This window comes from Gadus morhua, chromosome 1 (assembly GCF_902167405.1).
Source record: "Gadus morhua chromosome 1, gadMor3.0, whole genome shotgun sequence".
In the NCBI taxonomy this organism is placed as follows: Eukaryota; Metazoa; Chordata; class Actinopteri; order Gadiformes; family Gadidae; genus Gadus; species Gadus morhua.
Window position 1 is genome coordinate 16,796,799 of NC_044048.1, and position 18,715 is coordinate 16,815,513.

Below are 18,715 nucleotides of genomic sequence, written 5' to 3' on the forward strand. Positions count from 1 at the left end.
GAGTCAGAGTCAGCGTTGAAGGAGAGGGGGTAGGACCATTTGAGTTGTGTATTTTCAAAATCTGCTGGCGTTTCCCAAATCACCTACCCAACCTTTAAGGGATTCCATTTAGCTCCTTCACTCCCACCTATGATGTTCATGTTTCACTACAAGTACAATGTTAACCATAGGAATTCAACTTTAGAGAGGTTATAAGCAATGTGGCTGTACGACAACCCAAATGTCCCCACTCGTGAAGGATTCTTAAAGCACTCAAACCTAAGTGGAGTTGGAAATACAGGAAAAACACTGGAAAGAATGTTATCCATTAAAGATCCTAAAATGATTAAAATTACTAATCAATTAGTTTTAATAAACGAATTGGTAATAACAACTAATTAACTATACAAACGTACATATCTCAACAAGAATGATCGCCTAAAGGTTAAAGCATTGATGTCGTAATGTTGGCTGCACGTTGGACAAACATTATATCTGGAGGTATGCATATGTATGTTTATCTATAAGAATGAGTTAAGTATTAAGGGAAAGTATTTAAGTAAGTTTTTTGTTGTTGCATTTGCTTTGACCTTAGTGTTCAGTGATTCATACAATAACCCCACTTTGTGAAGGGCTGTCCGGTTTATCCTGAAAAGAGACAAAAACAAACATTGACACAGCTCACGCGCAATTGTATAAAAACTCAATTCTTTTTATTAAACTTCTATCTTTATGCAATTTTTTATGTATAAAAAAATTCTACAGCCAATGGCCTGAGACTACAGACAGTTTTCGATTAGTCATCAAGAATCATTCACCAGCAGCCTGCATGATACTCACACATGCTCGCACACACACACACACACACACACACACACACACACACACACACACACACACACACACACACACACACACACACACACACACACACACACACACACACACACACACAAAGGCATGATCAACAAGAACGTTGGGTTAAAAAATAAACATCAGGGCTGCCGAGCCGTGTCCGCCGTCAAGGTGAGGGTTCCGGGATTCGTGGGAGCGGAATAAATAAACAGTTTGGTTGCAACGCAGACCTGGCGACTCGGAGTGGGGGGGGGGGGGGGGGGAGTCGCACTGTGGAGTCTCTGCTTGTGCTCTTTGAAACGGCGACATCACGGTAGTGGGGGTGGTTGGGGGGGGGGGGGGCAGGACTAAGAACAAGGCTGATGCACAACACAGCGTCACCTCACCACAGAGTGTGTGTTCTGTGGAGGTACAGTATTGGAATTTCCTGTCTGAATGTGAACAGAAAGTGTGTGGGAGACAAATGAGAGCGCCTTGATTTCACGCGATTAATATCATATCCGCTTTGTTTGTTTTCCTTAAACATCTTATCAGGACGCATTTAGATCGATCCGCGTGAATTATGATTCTGGACACATCTTTTTTTTTTTTTCATCATCATCACCATTATTATTATTATCATTATTAATACCCTTTTTCCTTTATCTTAAATACAATATCTTACATTTCAGGTTAAATAACAAACTTGTGTATGCGTGCGTGCGTGTGTGTGTGTTGAGGATGTAGTGCTTTTCACTGGGTGCTACTTCCACTACTTGTGTCCATCAGCAGGACCCCAGACTTGGTGGGCTGGGGGTCTTCACCTCTTCACCCCCGCCCACCCACCCCCACAACCCCCACAACCCCACCCGCCTGCTCCATCACGACACGCGGCGTCCGGGACCAGTGTGGGCGAGCCTGCCGCCGCCGTGTTCAGTCGCTGTCGCTGGTGTCGCTGCTGGGGTCCCCCTGCACCTTGTTGCGGTGCTGCATGGCGCGGTGGTAGGCCACCTGGACCGACTTCCGGATGTTGGACTTCCTGCCCTCCAGCATCTTCTCGTTGTCCAGCTTCTGGTCCACGCCCAGCTGCACCAGCTTGGACCGCGGCAGCCACTGCCTGCGAGACACGGGTCACACGCCATTCAAAAAAATCCAGAGGTGGCCGCTCTAACTGCGCAACGCAAAAGAGCGTAGTTTGGCTGCCAGGGAGGTTTGAGTGGGAGGTGTTTAGGGAATGCTGATAGTACGTTTCTTGTAAACTATGAGAAAGGTGTGGGCTTGCCAGACATTTTTCTTTTCCGTAGAAGCTAATCAGATAACAGATGTGAATTTATTGATAACATTATTGAAAAGTAAAAAAGTTACACATTCTGACTTGAACTCCCAGTGTCACACCCAATGCAAGTGTCAATGTAACTCCCAGTGTTACTCTCTATGAAACTCCAAGTGTATCTCTCAGTGTAACATGGCACTTCTTTTCTTCTAAATAGAGGTTTATTTTTGGAGTCTGATTATGCGCTCATCAAATGTATCGATGTTTAAATATTCCAACATATTTCATAAAAAGGGTAATAGTTAATAATTTAACATATACACCTCTCAATCATCCATATATTATAGAATTCATTTTCTTAAATGAAATGCTTCTATCAATGGTTAGGAAGGAAGTTAGGAAACCTGCTACGCAGGTGTAGTAAGTGATTCATGTTCAACGTGACATTTTAGGACATCCTCAATATCAAGTGGGACGTTAAAGACGTAGACAAATAATTCAGCTGCAAAACCATGACCTAAAAAGACGCCTCGTCGTCTTCCTCTCCTCCTCCCTTAAAACCACATTTGCCCCATTTCCCCCTGAAGCAAAACTATAGTTCTGAGTTTTCTGTATGTGCACTTTGTTCAAAGCAAAAAAACTGTCAGATGCCTGAGACAGTAGGTAGATAATTATCGGAAACCATCTGATTTGTGACTTTTTTTCTAAACCACATTTGAAAATGCAAGATAATAAAGGGCACAAGCGGAAACTCGAGAATGGAACATGAAGAACATGATGCTCTGGAACTGAAGTGAAACATGTGCACACGTACCACGTTCGCTTGTTGTCAAAGAAGAGCACCAGGAAGAGGTGCTCTCTGGCCTCCTGGGTCATCTGCTCCCCCAGCTTCAGCACGTCAAGGGGGGGCACTGGGATGGGCACGCCCCGGTGGAACACCCCTTCCCTGGGCATCTTGGGGTCAATGATCTGCAGCGAGCGGTGGGAGGAGGGAGAGGGTTAGATCAGCTCAGTGTAACAATGGGACACATCATACTAGCGCGATCATGTTCGATCGTGGTAATCCCAGACGGATGTCTTCAAACACAAAATAATTTTCATGTCACAGCTGCACAAAATTGTGGCATTTAATCTTCTGTGTCTTCCACTGGTGTGGATAGCAGTTAACTATACACACACCATTATGGGACGATTCTTGAAATACGATTTAATTGTACAATTATCTTTGCGTATATAATTTTCCGTGGTGGTGTGAACAGCCTTCAAAGTAGCTATAGTATGACTAAATTAGACCTTTGGAGGCATGAACTTCCACTCCAAACCACAGTCACACAATCTTTTTTTAGGGGGCTGACCTGAAAAGTAAATGGCATCACCAGTCATTGTTTAACCAGTCGTTTTTTTAGTTGCCGCCCCTACCACCAAGTTCAAACACTCCAAACTGTGGAGTGTGCAAAAGCACACCTTCTTTCATTCTAAAAGTATTGACAGAATGGAGTTTCTTGTAATCATTGACAAATGGAGTGTACACTCCTTATATAAGTGCAATACATCTGAGGGAATAAAAGGAGATTTTCGGCTCCTTATACAAGGATTGTATAATTTTAAACACCCTGAGACAGAGACAGAGCGAGAGACACACACACGCACGTGCGCACAGACACGCACGCGCGCACACACACACACACACACACAGCCATAGAAAGTGACAGAACCCCACAGAGAGAGACACACAGACAAACAAACAGGGAGAGTGAGAGAAAGAGATGGAAACAGAAATCGACAAAGAGAGAGGGTTAGATGGGGAGAGTCAGAGACAGAGAGAGACTGAAAGAGATGGGGAGAGTCAGAGACAGGGAGAGACTGAAAGAGATGGGGAGAGTCAGAGAGAGAGAGAGACTGAAAGAGATGGGGAGAGTCAGAGACAGAGAGAGACTGAAAGAGATGGGGAGAGTCAGAGACAGGGAGAGACTGAAAGAGATGGGGAGAGTCAGAGACAGAGAGAGACTGAAAGAGATGGGAAGAGTCAGAGACAGAGAGAGACTGAAAGAGATGGGAAGAGTCAGAGACAGGGAGAGACTGAAAGAGATGGGGAGAGTCAGAGAGAGACTAAAAGAGATGGGGAGAGTCAGAGACAGAGAGAGACTGAAAGAGATGGGGAGAGTCAGAGAGAGACTAAAAGAGATGGGGAGAGTCAGAGACAGAGACAGAGTCAAAGACGTAGACAGACAGAGTCAGAGACAGAGTCTCACCAGAGCCGGGTACGAGGGGTAGCCTCTGCACTTGGCCCAAACCAGATCTAGGGCGTCCAGGGTCGAGTAGTCGTCGGAGGTCATCCAGCACCCAGAGCGGCTGCGACTACGCACCACTGAGACAAAAAAAAAAAAAAGCCCCCACCGCATGGTCACAGAAAGACGACACACCACCACACACGCACACACACTCCCACACACATACACACAATAAGGAAACTGGGCCTCCGTCAGCATAACACTGCGGCAACAGCGTCTCCTTTCCATTGTATACTGTTGCAAGTAGTGCTTATCTCTACATAATCTTCTGTTGACGGGAGCGGTTAAAGAAAATGTTCGCTAAATTGCAAAACTACGACTACTGAACAGGTGTTTGTGTGTGTGTGTTTCTGCTGTGCAGGTGTGTGGTATTTGCGGGAAAAAAACAACCATCTCTGTATGTGCCAATGATCACTGTGGCTTTTCCCACACAGATATACTTTGCTGAAAAAATTAATCTAAAAAAATAGTTATTTCATGTACTGTATCACATAACTCTCCATCATGCCTTTCCAGTGTGTCACAGTGTTTCATTTCATAGTCTCACGCCTGGAATACAAGCATTTCATGGCCTGTCATGACATTGCCTAACATTATGGTGCACATGACCAGTACTACCTGGGACATGTTACCTCTCAGGCTTCCACACTGTGCGATGAGTCACCATTGTTTCCATTTCATGCATCATACCTGTACCACCTCAACCACTAGAAGATGGCAAACAATGATACCAAAGGATGAACCTCCCCCGCAACATGCATGTCTGTGTTTGTGTGATCAAGCGTGTGCATGTCTGTGTGTGTATATGCCTGTGTTTTTTTGCTTACGGTGCGAAACACTGCGCGAGCCTCCGACGGAGTAGGAGTCGTTTTCCGTGCCGGACGTTTCCTCGCTGCTGTCCTCGTGGAAGGCTGAGCGGGAGAAGGACGTCTTTCCGCGGCCCTGCTTGGATGGAGTGGTGCTGAAACACACCCATACACACACTGTCAGTCAGGAGGTCCCAACAGGAGCTATTGAAATGCTCTTGGCACGAGCAAAGTTAGCCTAAGCTTCTTTCAGCACCTAACTGTTTGATTACTGGTTTGATTATAACTTCCTCAATACGAAGAAGACAATAGTTTTATAAGGTGTCATATCTTTTGCTGGGCTGTGTTCTTGCATTGTACCATTATACCGATGCCATCCGCGATCAGTGTACATGGCCTCTCACCAACACACATTAACAGGCGGAATAGCCCCTCCTCTTAATGCAATGTGAATCATATAAATGATTGTAACAAGTTCCACAGTTACAGGTGGCTGTCACTCTACACATAGGTGACTTCTATTGGGCTCCACCAGACAATTGGACGCAGGGTGGTGGTGATTGTTGAAAGACCGGTTTATTGTCAAGGTTATTTGAAAATGATAACATGGTCTGGTGTTCTGTGTTGCCATTGAGTCGAAAAATTGAAGAGTGTGTTTGGATGGCTGGTTTAACCTGTGCAGACAGATGACTCAATTTGTAAAAGGTGTGCAGCCTCACCTAGCACCAGATTCCAGCCAGTCTGCCAGGTAAGGCTGCTTAAACCAGCCATCAGACACACCCACTCCCACAATGATCATGAATGGCTGTTATTGACCTTACCCTGCAGAGAAGAGGCTTGCTAAATCTATCATATAATCAATGAGAGTTCACAAACCAGTACTAGGGATGCCACAAACACCATTAAACTCCAATCTTAACTCTGATACACGGTCAAAAACTCAAAGAGTACCCGTGTTATCATTATGTAGGCTTTTTTGTTGGTGTGCTAAGAATTCTAATATTGTTTACTTCGATGTACACATGAAAGTAAATTAAATGTATTATATACGGTCTAGCTTAAGTCAGTTTAACGTACAGTTATTGTTAGTGCGATAGCTTTGACCACAGATAAGGAGGGATGGGCTGCCCCACATAACATTACCTCCAGCTGTTCGGGGAGTCCGCTCGTCTAATGGTAAATTAGCAAGTTAAAGTAATGTTACTAGCGTCTAATTCATTCGATTGACATGACATGATGTCACTAAACTTAGCGTAAATAAATCGAATATGTTAACTCGTAGTCTGAGACGTCATATAGATTATTGGTGGTGAAGACAACCCTCAACAATGATCCAACGTTTTTTACATCTTCTAACTACTTATTTTGTTATTGTTTTGACTGGGCGGCCTACAGTATATAGCTTTAAGCCCTATGAGCAAAAGCAGGTGTCACACTAACAGATTAAAAGGAAATGGGACATTGTTTTTTTACCCTTCTAATGTTATGTTCTTTGCAGTGTCACTGACAAATAAATAAATAATTAGACAAGAAAGATCGATTACTTGGTGGTTTTGATGTCATCTAATGTCTTATATTTTGTCTAACTTTAGAGTGAGATTGTTTTAAAGGATCATGACTGTTCGTATTGTTTTACACAAAAGACTTGCTTGTATTCTCTTGCTCGTCTGAAAAATACTGCCATGATAAACTGCTGGTAAGAAGCAGGTGAGTGGTGAGGGGCTGAATTGATCAACTTGTGTGGCGAAACCCCCCCCCCCCCCCTCCCCGACATCGTTCCCCTACCGGTGTCCCCAGTCAGAGGAAGCGGCCCTCTGAAGCGCCCCTACCTGGTGCGGTCCGAGGCCGCGCTGCTGCTGCTGCTGCTGGTGGATTCAGAGTCGGAGCTGGACCGCGGAAGGCTCCTCTCGTTCCTGTACACCCGGAAGCTCTCCGTCACCGGCTGGTTCCCGCCGTCAAACCCGTTGCTCGGTAACCCTGGAGCGCAGAGTATATTAAGTTGTTTAAGATAATGAATACACTGTGGTGCACTGATTGAATAAATGCACAGAATAAAGCAATGCATGTTCTCTTCAGAACGTTTTAAAACTTTAAGGTCGGCTTCTCTGTACGCTTTGTTTAACCGTTCCTGTTGATCCGTCTTACTGCTTGGCTTTGTATTCAACGTGCAGATTCACTGTTGTGCTTTACTTGTCAAATTATTGTTTCGATTTTAATTTGTTTACTCTCTTGGTAAAGAGATCTTGATCTCAACAAGACAAAAATAGCAATAACATCTCACAGAGGGACGCATCAACTACACACCTAACCAATATCGTATCAGGAAAATGTCAGAACGTATTATTTACATACAGCTCAGTCAGCTAATAAACTCTAGAATCTAAATTGCTATATTTACTTCCTCAATTAATTATTAAGTGCCAAACCGCAAGCAACAGGAACCAGTAACAAAACGTGAATGGCTGTGACCACTTCATCGTACGGGTCATTTGTCAACCCGCCTGGCTACGTTTCCGGACCACAACAATAGAATCAAAGTGAAAGCTTAGACGCAAATCTATTGTAATTCATGAGATTGATTGGATTCTAGGCGCAAGACTATCTGGCGCTGAACAAACACGTGATAACCCATAACACAATCAGAGGTAAAAGGGCTGATTTCCGATGTCCTCCAAACAAAGGACGGATCAAACAACACGAGGCGGATGGCGTACCCAGGAGCAGCTCCTCTGCGTCGCTGTCGCTCTCCGAGGTGGAGCTGCTGTGGGGGCTGCGGGGCCTCTTCCTCGGCCGCGACGGGGACAGCAGGGGCAGCTGCGGGGGTCCGATGGGGCTGGGGCTCACCCCCGTCCCGCCGTGGCCCAGGTCCCGGTTCTTAGGGGGGCGGCCGGGCCTCTTGGGGGGTCCCGCCGTCTTGGGGTTCTTTTTGGAGAAGAGGACGGAGGTGCGGCGGCCCACCTCCGGGGCCAGCACCGAGGAGGAGGCGCTCAGATCTGGGGGGGGGGGGGGAAGAGAGGGAAAGGGTTACTTCTTCACATTGATTTTAAACTACGGATTCATAAATGTGCAGGAGTTCAGCAAGAGGAATAGAGTCTAGGTCATAACACTGTTATGACAAAAATTATAGTTGCGATTATTATTTTTCGACAATGTGCCAGAGTTGTAACGTGTGTATAATGATATTAATGTGTCTGGGCATACAAAATTGGATGCATACATGTTTTACCTCTCTTTAATTAATTGCATCCTTTCACAAGCCTCAAATGCCCAATTAATTATGCTTGAAAAGGTTGAGTAGATTAATAAGGTTTAAAAAAGGTTAAGATCAAAAGATTTAAAGCCATAACCATTTAACCACATGTTAAATATACTGATACATTCTGATAGATTCACTATGTGGTGTCCTCGTCAATGCGTGGTTGAATGTGTTTAGGTGTTTCCTAATACATAGTATGACCGTGCCATGCATCGGGACTGACCCTTGCCGCCGATCTCCTGGCTGCTGCTCTCCCCTCCCTCGTCGTGGCGCCCCGGGACGGAGGGGTGGTGGGGGAGGGAGGAGAGCCGCTCCCCGCCCAACACGGGGCCCAGGCCGGCGCCCAGCTCCCGCTGGTGGGCCAGCTTCCTCTTGACGACCGCCATCTCCTTCCTCAGGGCTTTGGCGCGCCGCGACTGGCCGATGCTGTGCTTCCCCGCATTGGTCTCGTCGAAGCGCGCCTGCAGAACGTGCAGCTGGTCCTCCAGAGGCAGCCGCCGGCGGTTCTCCGGCAGCAGCAGATCTACAACACGAGTGCACAGGGGCCAGAGGTCATACATCTGCCCTGGAACTAAGAAAGGTCAGGAGTGTGTCAGGGGGGGGGGGGGGGGGGGTGTTCCCTTACCCTCCTCATTGGAAGACAGCGGCAGGTCTCTGTCTCGCTCCCTGTCTCTTTCCCGCTCCCTCTCTCGGTCCCTCTGCCGGTCTCTGTCTCTGTCTCTCTCGCGTTCCCTCTCCCGCTCCCGTTCCCGTTCCCTCTCCCACTCGCGCTCGCGCTCCCGCTCCCTGTCCCTGTCCCGGTCGTTGTGGGGGCTGTCGGGGCTGGGCTCGCGGGGGAGGTGCAGGCCCGCCTCGTAGTCGAAGCCGATGCGCTCTGCCTGCCGCCGTGCGCTGCGGATCACGGCGGCGGCCATCTCGCGCAGCCGCAGCGCGGCGCGGTAGAACACCGTGTCCTTGGCGTTGTACTTGAGGCAGTTGTTGACGATGAGGCCAAAGTCGGACTCGAACGCCTCAAACGTGAGGTAGTGGTGAGACTCCAGCAGGTTCCACATGGTCTGGAAGTCCATGGGCGTGTCGATGTGGTCCAGGTAGTCGGGTACCTGTGGACGGGTTAGATGGACGTTGAATAATGAGGCTGTGCTGCAGAGTGGATTAATACAGCGATACACTCCACGTTGATCGACGTGGATGTGGAGCTCATTCACCGAGATAAGACTGTGGCCACACTGATTCAGCCAGGGAACGCTCTAGAGACATCGTTAACTAGACTTGAACTTTCTTGCGCTAGCCCATTCGCTAATAACATCTATAAAACAATGTTATCGTTTAATAGCAATTTGACCTTATTATATTATACATAATGTGCTAACCTGTGCTAAATTTCCCCTTGAGTTTATGCAAGGGTTTATGCAAGGAATCCCATCTCAAATTACAATGGATGAAACTGTATGCGTGTACATTATGTCTGCATGCGTGTCATCAGGTTACCTCTGCCAGTGGAACAGGTTCGGTGAAAAAGTTACTGGTGTCTCTTTCCTGTAACTGCTCCAGGGTGCTTCTCAGCAGCACCAGGAAGGGAGTCAGCTGCATCTCTAGTGCCATCTGCTGGACCTTGATCTGAACACCCAGGTTCAGACCACAGCAGACACACATTCAGAATACAATGAATACATCATCCTACATGTAAAATCTAGGGGCGAGTACTGCCAGTGGATTAGGTAGTAGGTATGATAGTTACACTAATGCATGCATTAAAAAAGCACATGGTTTCATTATTAAACTACAGGACAAATCAAAATAAATATATTACAATGTAAGAAATATAAAAATATATGGAAATATGTGTAGATTTGTCCTCAGGCACGTGAAAGAAGTGCACGTGAAAGAAGTGCAGAACGAGGCAGCAGGCTGAGGACGCAAACCAAAAATAGCTGCAAAAAGCACAGGGAATGACCTCTGAATTAGTGGACTAGACTATACAGTATCTCCCACGAGTACTACGGACTAACAACTCGTGAGACGTAACCATAGAGTGTGAATATTATGGAAGTAGCGTCCGTGACATTGCCCTTTGGTTTACACACGACTGTTACTGTATGTTCCACATTAAGACATCAACCACCAATGCTTGAGGTTTTTGCATGCGAACACCGGGAAAAAATAACATCTTTGGCCGGCTTGCATTGAATATTAACTCATTAATGTTCAATCCGAAATTACTTGTTAACTTATTAAATAACCTTAAGGCCGTGTTGCAGGGTTTATTTTCCAACGAATTTGTGCAATTTGCTTGTTGGTAATAAAGATTTAAACTGTTATTTATTCTATTTTTATTTTTTTTAGGTATCACAAAACGGAATGTAATACGAAAAAGTAGGTACTATTTGAGCAGTTTGCTATTGACTCTCATTTCAACCAGAATGCATTGCATGACGACACGTTGGGGAGACACGGACCAAAGCCGCAATGAGAGCCTTGAGAGTAGAGACTAGTAAGAGAGTGTTCGGGTGATTAAATACATAGATATTATCTATAGTTAGTATATGCTACACGTAAACCTCCTAAGATGGGGCAATTTCATCGGTTCGCTATCTCGGCATATTGGGCAATATCCCGAGCATTTTCCCTTAAGATGAGTGAGTGTGACTGTGCGTGTGTCCTTTCCGGCTTCGGCATACTGCATGGTTATGAAGGCCTTGTGGTTGGTCGTTATTGTATGCACTGCTGTTCATTGACTAACTCCAGCGCTTGTTGCTGTGTTGCTAAATGATGGCAACTCTCCACTCATTCTCCTCTGACCATGCATTTAATTGGCTTTGACCGCCATCAGTTCTCGGCAATTCCTCATTCGCCCTCTCACGTCTGACACGTTCGAAATTAAACTGCTGTGGGCCGTCATACATGTTATTTGTGGTTCTTGCCACCTCTTAGACGCCATAGTTCTAGTACTAAGCTGAGGCTACCTTCCACCACGTCTCCCCAACGTGTAGTCATCGCCGAATGGTGTTAGAAAACACCCGTTACTGCCAGAAACGCCAAAAACTGGACTTTAACACTATTTTGGAGACACTTTATAAATTTTACACATATTTTGAGTGCTTTATGTACCCATTAGTCAAAACTTCCGGTTAACCTGCACGTAGGCCTTTAACTAGCGTCTTTAAAAGGGGCGCGCTCTCTGCATCCATCCGCGTTGAACCCCCTACAGGACGTTACTGGAACTACACATTGGCCTCTGCCGCCAGTGAACGGAATGAGCGGGAGTGTGAATTAATGGAGGGCGGGAGGGATGAACAAGGACAGCGGGGCTCACCGTCTCCCTCTTGAGCTTCTCCCTCTTGCGTATGAGCTCCACCAGGAGGCGTGCTCGCTCCAGGTCGTGCCTCAGCCTCTGCCAGGCCTTCAGCTGCTCCTTCAGCGCAGACGGCTTCTCCTCGCCCTCTCCCTGGAGCATGGGCACCGCACATACATAGAAACGAAGACAGACAGACAGACAGACAGACAGACAGACAGACAGACAGACAGACAGACAGACAGACAGACAGACAGACAGACAGACAGACAGACAGACAGACAGACAGACAGACAGACAGACAGACAGACAGACAGACAGACAGACAGACAGACACACGTCAGATATAACAGTGATTCATGATAAACTGTGGTGGAGATTTCCCTTGGGAAAAATATTCTATATATAGGCCTATATATTTTTTTTTATATTAAACATATTTTAGGTTGTCCAAACCTGCGCGATATTGTACCCTAGCTTTTTGAAGCGCTGTTCAAATTAGTTCTACACAATTAAACCAGTGAAGAAATAAAGAAAATACAGAAATAAACAGAAATGTTTCAAAGTCCGATTTTTAGATCTAGACCCAATTCTTAATGTTACATGGTGGTACAGCAGCAGTACGGCATTCTTTGGAGAAAACCCTGCACATGTGCAGTGTGGGAGCACGTCTGTGTCTTTGTATGTGTGTGCGCGTCTCACCACAGGAAGTATGGCGCTGCTGGGTGGCGGCGTGGGCAGGATCTGCTCCACATTGCGTTGGGACTGCAGGTGCGTCTGCAGCCGGCGCAGCAGCGGCACGCCGTTGCGACTCTGCCGCTTCAGGGTCCAGTAGCTGTGCAGCCTCTGCATGAACTGGCTCTTTCGAGGCACCGTGAGGTTGCTGGTGATCTTACCCAGCCTGGACACAGGGGAGCCCCAGCACGGTTCCGTTATTCAGACCACAACCTCTAGGTTCTAGCGGTATAAAGAGATTTGTTTATGTACTATGTGCACTGGGTTTCTGTTGTCTGATGGGAGTTGATTGATTGTCGTGTTGTGCTGCAGGAAAGTTATTTCTCCACGGGGATAATTAAAGTACTTATCTATTTATACATGATTTCCTAAAAAATATTTGACTTGCATAATATTTTTATTTTTATTTTATTTATTATTATTTTTTTTAGGTGGGGGGGGGGGAAATCATTGGTCCAAGAACTGATCGGTGTTTCGAAGTATACGGCTACTCGAATTCAAAGCTACCCTAGGCCGGGATTTAGCGTGAAAGAAAAAAAAAAGAAAACGGCGATTGTCGCCGAAAAGCGACAAGTTTGCAGGTGTGTAGATAGTCTTAAAGGGGGTGATCCCAAGTACATAAAGTTCAGTTCAGGCAATTCTTATCGAGGTAACACAATGTTGATTGAGAATGTAAAATAAATCTTTGAGATAACCACTGTAATGTCCCAAATTAAAGATGACAGATGGACAACTAACGGAGAGGCGTGTGTGGGTGCGTGCGCGTCGTCAGCGTACCTGTGGGGGGGTATGCAGGGCACCGACACAACCGGCGCGGCCGCCCTCTTCTCTGCCAGAATCTTGCGGGCGCGCTTCATCTTGATGCGGGACTTGGCCTTGGCGCGCTTGGCGCGCTCCGAGCTCCAGCCCTTGGAGTCGTCGTCGTGGCCAATGCTGGGCTCGTCGTCGTCCTCCAGCTCCCCCTCGCTGTTGGACGAGCCCATGCTGGCCCCGCCCACCCCGGCCAGGGGGCGGGCCGAGCCGGGCGGAGTGTGGATGTCGCAGTAGGCCGTCTTGCGCACGCTGAACGACGTGCCGTTGGCGCCCGTCTCGCGCACGGGCTCCATCTTCATGTAGAGGCCGGCCTGCTGCGCGCAGGTCACGTGGAAGGCGGTGTAGCAGTTGGCCTTGTGGCACTGGATGCAGGCGCCCGAGCCGCGCTGCTTGCAGATGTAGCAGGTGAGCTTCCAGCGGGCGGGGGGGATGTGCTCGATGCTGTCGATGGGCTCCAGGAACACTGTGTTGGCGAAGCACACCTGGCGGGGGGGGGGGGGGGCATGTCTCAGTTCACTACTACAGCACTGGGTTAGAGGGGCGTGGAGCGTTGCGTTGCTGATGTGATCACTGACTGACCCTGATGTGATCACTGACTGACCCTGAAGTGATCGCTGACTGCTAAATGGGAGAAAGGATAACTTTGGGAGTTAAGAACTTTACTTCCATCATAGAGAGGAGCCTGACCCCACATTTGTGGCTCATTATCTAAACAAATGCGGAAAATGAAAAGGGCATTGCTGTTCAACATTTCACCATCATACTTAATCCCATCATTGTACACCCCCTACTTAAAGCAAAAATCATAACAAATAAAATAATTGAGTGTTTAAGTTTAGAGTTGAAACAAATACGATACGATAACGTACACACACACACACCTCTCATTTGTTCTCGTAAACAATCAATTCAGAAATATCTGAACACGAAGAACAGGTAGTCGTGTCAGGGGGCACAGGCAGCTCACCTCCGGGATCCAGAGGGCGCACACCACGTGCGCCCAGCGGGCGTCGTCCGTCTGCTTGAAGGCACCGCCCTTGTTGGGGCATAGGGCGCAGTCCACCGCCCTGCTGGGGGACTGCAGGCAGCGGCGACACAGCCACTGGCCCTCGGGGATGTAGGGCACGCCGTAGCACTCCTGGTGCACGGCCAGGTTGCACATGTCACAGAACAGGATCACGTTGCTGTTCTGACACTCGCCGTCGTTGCAGATGCAGCACACGGCGTCCTCGTCGATGAGCGAGCTGGGGTCCGCCTGTGCAGGGGAGTGGGGGGGAGGGGGGGGGGGGGGGAGAGAAGCAGTGGTTTCAGTGGACAGAGGGATTTGTTTTCTTTCCGTTAGTGATCTGTTATTTGTATCATCTCCCTGCACTTTGTCTTACATTGGCATTGCATCAATAAGGAACAGATGCATTGTTTTAATCCAAAAGAAGGTTAAGCTTGCCTAAACGTAAATTATAATTGATCTATTTTACATATGTAGCCCTTTTTAATACTTTTACCATTATGTTGTTCTGCTGCCTCAACATCCAATTACCCATCGGGGACTAATACAGTTTTATCTTAACTTCTATTATCTGAGAGTGAGGGTTTACTCTGATAACAAACCACTCCATATCTCCTTCCCCCTTGAATCCATCCATCCGAGTCACCCTGCCGTCTCCACTGCTTAGCGGCTATGAGTTCAGGTGCGCACCTTGTTGTGGCTCTCAAAGTAGGACTCCTTCTCCAGGCGGTCCATGAGGTACTCAAACACCTCCTGGGGGATGGGCGTCACGCCGTCGGACCGCCGCTTGTCGTTCATGATGTCCAGCCAAATGTAGTCCTCCTCGTCGATGTCGTACTCCACCTCCTCGTCCAGCTCCTCCACCGACTTGTCTATGTACCTTTTGGGGCGGGATTGGGAAGAGGTGGTGAAGTGACTACCGTGATGAACGACCACCAGGGGCGGGAGGAGGTGGGTGGAGAGGGTTTACAGGGAGCATACGGTAGTACAGATCAGTTCACAGAGAGAAGCCAGGGACAACGTTATCTGTTCAGCCGGGCAAAACAAAAAACGGACACAGTCACGGTTATCATGATTCATGGTTATTTCTTATTGTGCCCATGTTGTTATTGCATTAGTCTGACAAATCAGACTTTAGAGTAATTCTAAAGTCTGATGTTGGACAAAGTGACTCTGGGTGAACGGGGCGTTTCGCTTTCTTTCGCTTTGTATTTGTTTCGTCCGAGCTTGTGACTGGAGGCGAGGATTCTGTAAGGGTGTAATTGGCAAACACAACACTCGGCCAGCAGTGTTATAAGTGTCTGTAGAGGTTTCAAATCAAGACTGCGTACATAGGCCACTGTCGACTGGCAACACTTAATTAAAGCCCCTTCAGAAAGTCACATGCACTCGTGTGAATGAGTTTTCTTCGGTAGAATATCTCTGTGATTAAACACTTTTATGTTCCCGGCCAAGGCTGGGCACAATCTCCCCCCAGAAGTACTGCTATAAAATAGAAGGGCTGCCAGATACGAGATTACTATTGAATAGACTTAGATTCAGTTAGTCTTAGTTTGTAATAACATGCATCTGACACAATACAATAGGAGTATGTAGAGTGAGAACCTTGAAGATTGGTTACAGCATATTGACTACAGTTAACCGGATGCACAGGGGAGCTACACGATTTTGAGTCACTGTGTCAGGTGTTGAGGCTGCATTACGTGTAATCTAAGAGCCCTTAGAGCTAGACGGCCAGACAACATCCTCTTGGCCCATTTCATGTTGTGGCCGAAAAGGATCCCAGTCAAAACTCACCTGTAGTAGGACAAGTGGCGAGTAGGGGCGTCGGGCCTCTCCTGGTCCAGCTCTCTGAACACCGCCTCGGGCAGTTTGACTGCCGGGCCTGACGGTGCGCTGTGGTGATGCGACGAGCCCTCCTTCTTCTTCTCTTTGCTCTTGTGCTTCCCGGACTTGGGGGTGGCTTTGCCACCGTTGGCAGCCGGCGTGTCTGGCCCCCTGTCCTTGCCGTTCCCCCCGGCATCGCTTCCCCCCGCGCCACTGTCCGCGCCGTTGCACGCCGCACCTCCGCTGCCCCCCGTGCCGGACGACGGGGGGTCCTCCGTCTCGCTGTCCTCCTCGGACACCACGTCAATGTTCTCAAAGATGTTGATGCGGTGGATGCGCCCCTGGATCTCCAGCTCCACCATGCGCTGGGCTTGGGCATACGTCATCGTATCCCGGCCCGGTGAGTGGGAGCGGTCCGACCGGCACGGGCTGCCGGGCGTATTCCCCCCCTGGCCTTGTCCGCCGCCCTTGCCGCCCCCTCCGTCGCCGTCCATGGAGCCCGCGAGTGACACCCGCGGGGGCCTGCCTTTCCTCTTTTTCTGGGGCATGTTAGGTGCAGGCGTGGGGTTGTCGTGGTCATAGTGGTAGAGGTGATACTCTATCCCGCTGTAGCTTTTGTAAACTTTGCGGCAGGTCTCCACAGGACACTCGTATGGAGGCTTGGTGGCCCGGAGGTTGTGACAGAATGTTTTCACGTCAAAGTCTAGCCCCATTGTGCCAAGGGCCACTGCTGGGACGGCTCCAACACAGTTTTACATCTGAAGCATGGGCAAAAGGCAGCAGATGAGACACAACTTAGCATATATATATAAATAGAAGTTTTAAAGACAGTTTAAAGGTAAATGTGACACCAACTAACTCAGCTCAGACTGTTCACTGGTTTTGTTATCATCACGTGACAAACGTCTTTCTGCACCATGGCAACAGACTGACTGATAGATATCCTCAGCCTCAGTTTAAACATGTAAACAGCCACCTTTTCTAGTCTAGCTACACTACATCTACTTTAAACATGTTGTCGTGGGCGGGTCAACACCAACCCATCAAACGAATCACTGTATCCTGGACTACAAACGTGGACCAACCTGTCTGGTAGCAAGTAACAAGGATTTTGAAAAGAAACAAGCACAACGGAATAAATTAACCCGCTCTAATGTTAGCTTTAGCATATAGTGCGTCCTCCATGTAGTAGCCTACACTGAACGAAGCACCCCAGCCTGCTACTTATGAGCTACCAGGCTAACGATAGTAAACAAAAGCACCAACCGCATTTCCAACCACAACATCAACCACACAGCAGAGAGGACAGAGCCAACGTTAGCTCTAGCTGTCGTTTGTTAATTTTGGCGGATTTTTTGTTTTGTTCCGCTCAATGTGGTATAATACACCCCATGCCGTTTACACCAGTGCTTGTATTCACGTGCTAAACGTTAGCCCGTTAAAGCTATTAATTTTTCCGTAGAGGAGAGGACGCTTCGGGACTTCACAACACAAGCAGGGGACACATTTAAAGTTCGCAGATTGACATATAGTAGTCTTACTGTCGCTCATCATTCTGGCTGCTACAATGTTTCCCTCCACAATGACCTCACCCTGAGAATGCTAGACACCAGCAGCAGAATGACAGAAGAATGTTTAGTTAATAAGACTACGGTGGGAAAAAAAGTAGGGATACCTTGCTTGACTAGGCAATGTGTTGATTTAATAATCCACCAATTAATAGTCTTGAAGCTGGCAAGACACACACACACACACAAGCGATGCTTGGTGGTACACACTATACAGAGTTATTTTGAGTGTTGCCGATCAGGGTAGTCTTGACTTCTATATTCATATTTAGCTACTACACATGAATTGTTGGAATATAAGCTAATATTAATTAAAACTCAACGCCCCACCCAGCTTCATGGTCCTCAAACCATGTAGCGATCTATATTATAAACACTTACTACTCCGCGTTCCTCGAGACTGCGTGCGGCGAAATCTCACACCAGATCGGAAGGTTTGCAGACCGATGTGTATCGATCAAATGGTCCCAGGTAGATTTACACCAAGCGCACACGCATTGGAAATGTTTACGATAAAAAACAGTATTGCATTGAGTTCATTGTGATAGGAATAATTCAGGAACTCGACCGAACAAAAGGGGCCACCATTGCTGAACGCCATTGGCGCGTGTATACACATTCGTCAGGCGAAGCAGGATCTACTTCTTTCCGTCCAGATTCAAAAATGTCCACATGTGGAAGTTTTTGTACGTTTTTAGTTCAATCAAATGTGCGATAAGGTTCAGTAGACATTTTACTCTGCATTTGTTTTATAATGAAAACGGTCTGTTGTTGTTTCCCTGATAGTGACGAATCTACCGATGTGTTTCGCCTGCTATAGGCTTTGATGTTTTTTTTTTCTTCCGCCAGTTTACTACTACTGAACCGTACTGAACATCATGGGCGTCGGGCGACTGTCAAGGCGTTCAAATACTAGACCCCACTTTTGCTATTTCAGCTTAAATCAAAATAACGTATTTTATTCAGAAATATATTTCAGAAATTAAACGTATGACATTGATAAATATGTTTGAATATATTTTATTAATATTTTTG

The 18,715-nt window shown here is 47.3% G+C and overlaps 1 protein-coding gene across 2 annotated transcripts; it reads right to left on the minus strand.

Annotated features, from left to right (window-relative positions):
• Positions 1 to 670: 670 nt before the first annotated feature.
• Positions 671 to 18,513, minus strand: brpf1 (bromodomain and PHD finger containing, 1). Of its 2 annotated transcripts, XM_030353413.1 has the most exons (16): positions 18,062 to 18,511; positions 16,083 to 16,870; positions 14,976 to 15,165; positions 14,247 to 14,534; positions 13,244 to 13,761; positions 12,434 to 12,632; positions 11,753 to 11,884; positions 9,928 to 10,056; positions 9,065 to 9,539; positions 8,663 to 8,962; positions 7,898 to 8,176; positions 7,013 to 7,160; positions 5,205 to 5,338; positions 4,339 to 4,454; positions 2,901 to 3,055; positions 671 to 1,930 (listed from the first exon to the last, which is right to left on the minus strand). In XM_030353413.1, exons 2-16 carry the CDS (start codon positions 16,823 to 16,825, stop codon positions 1,747 to 1,749), a joined length of 3,990 nt encoding a protein of 1,329 aa, XP_030209273.1. In that variant the 5' UTR covers positions 16,826 to 16,870; positions 18,062 to 18,511; the 3' UTR covers positions 671 to 1,746. The 2 variants fall into 2 exon arrangements, with proteins under 2 accessions (XP_030209273.1, XP_030209283.1); XM_030353423.1 differs by lacking the exons at positions 671 to 1,930; positions 4,339 to 4,454 and having other exon boundaries at positions 18,062 to 18,513.
• Between the last annotated feature and the right edge of the window lie 202 nt (positions 18,514 to 18,715).

Coding starts and splice junctions, on each gene's coding strand:
- brpf1 (XM_030353413.1), bottom strand. CDS start 16,825: ATGGGGCTAGACTTTGACGTGAAAACATTCTGTCACAACCTCCGGGCC. Junction 14,535..14,975: donor ACTTTGAGAGCCACAACAAG/GTGCGCACCTGA, acceptor TCCCCTGCACAG/GCGGACCCCAGCTCGCTCAT. Junction 12,633..13,243: donor CCCTGCATACCCCCCCACAG/GTACGCTGACGA, acceptor CCCTGTGTCCAG/GCTGGGTAAGATCACCAGCA.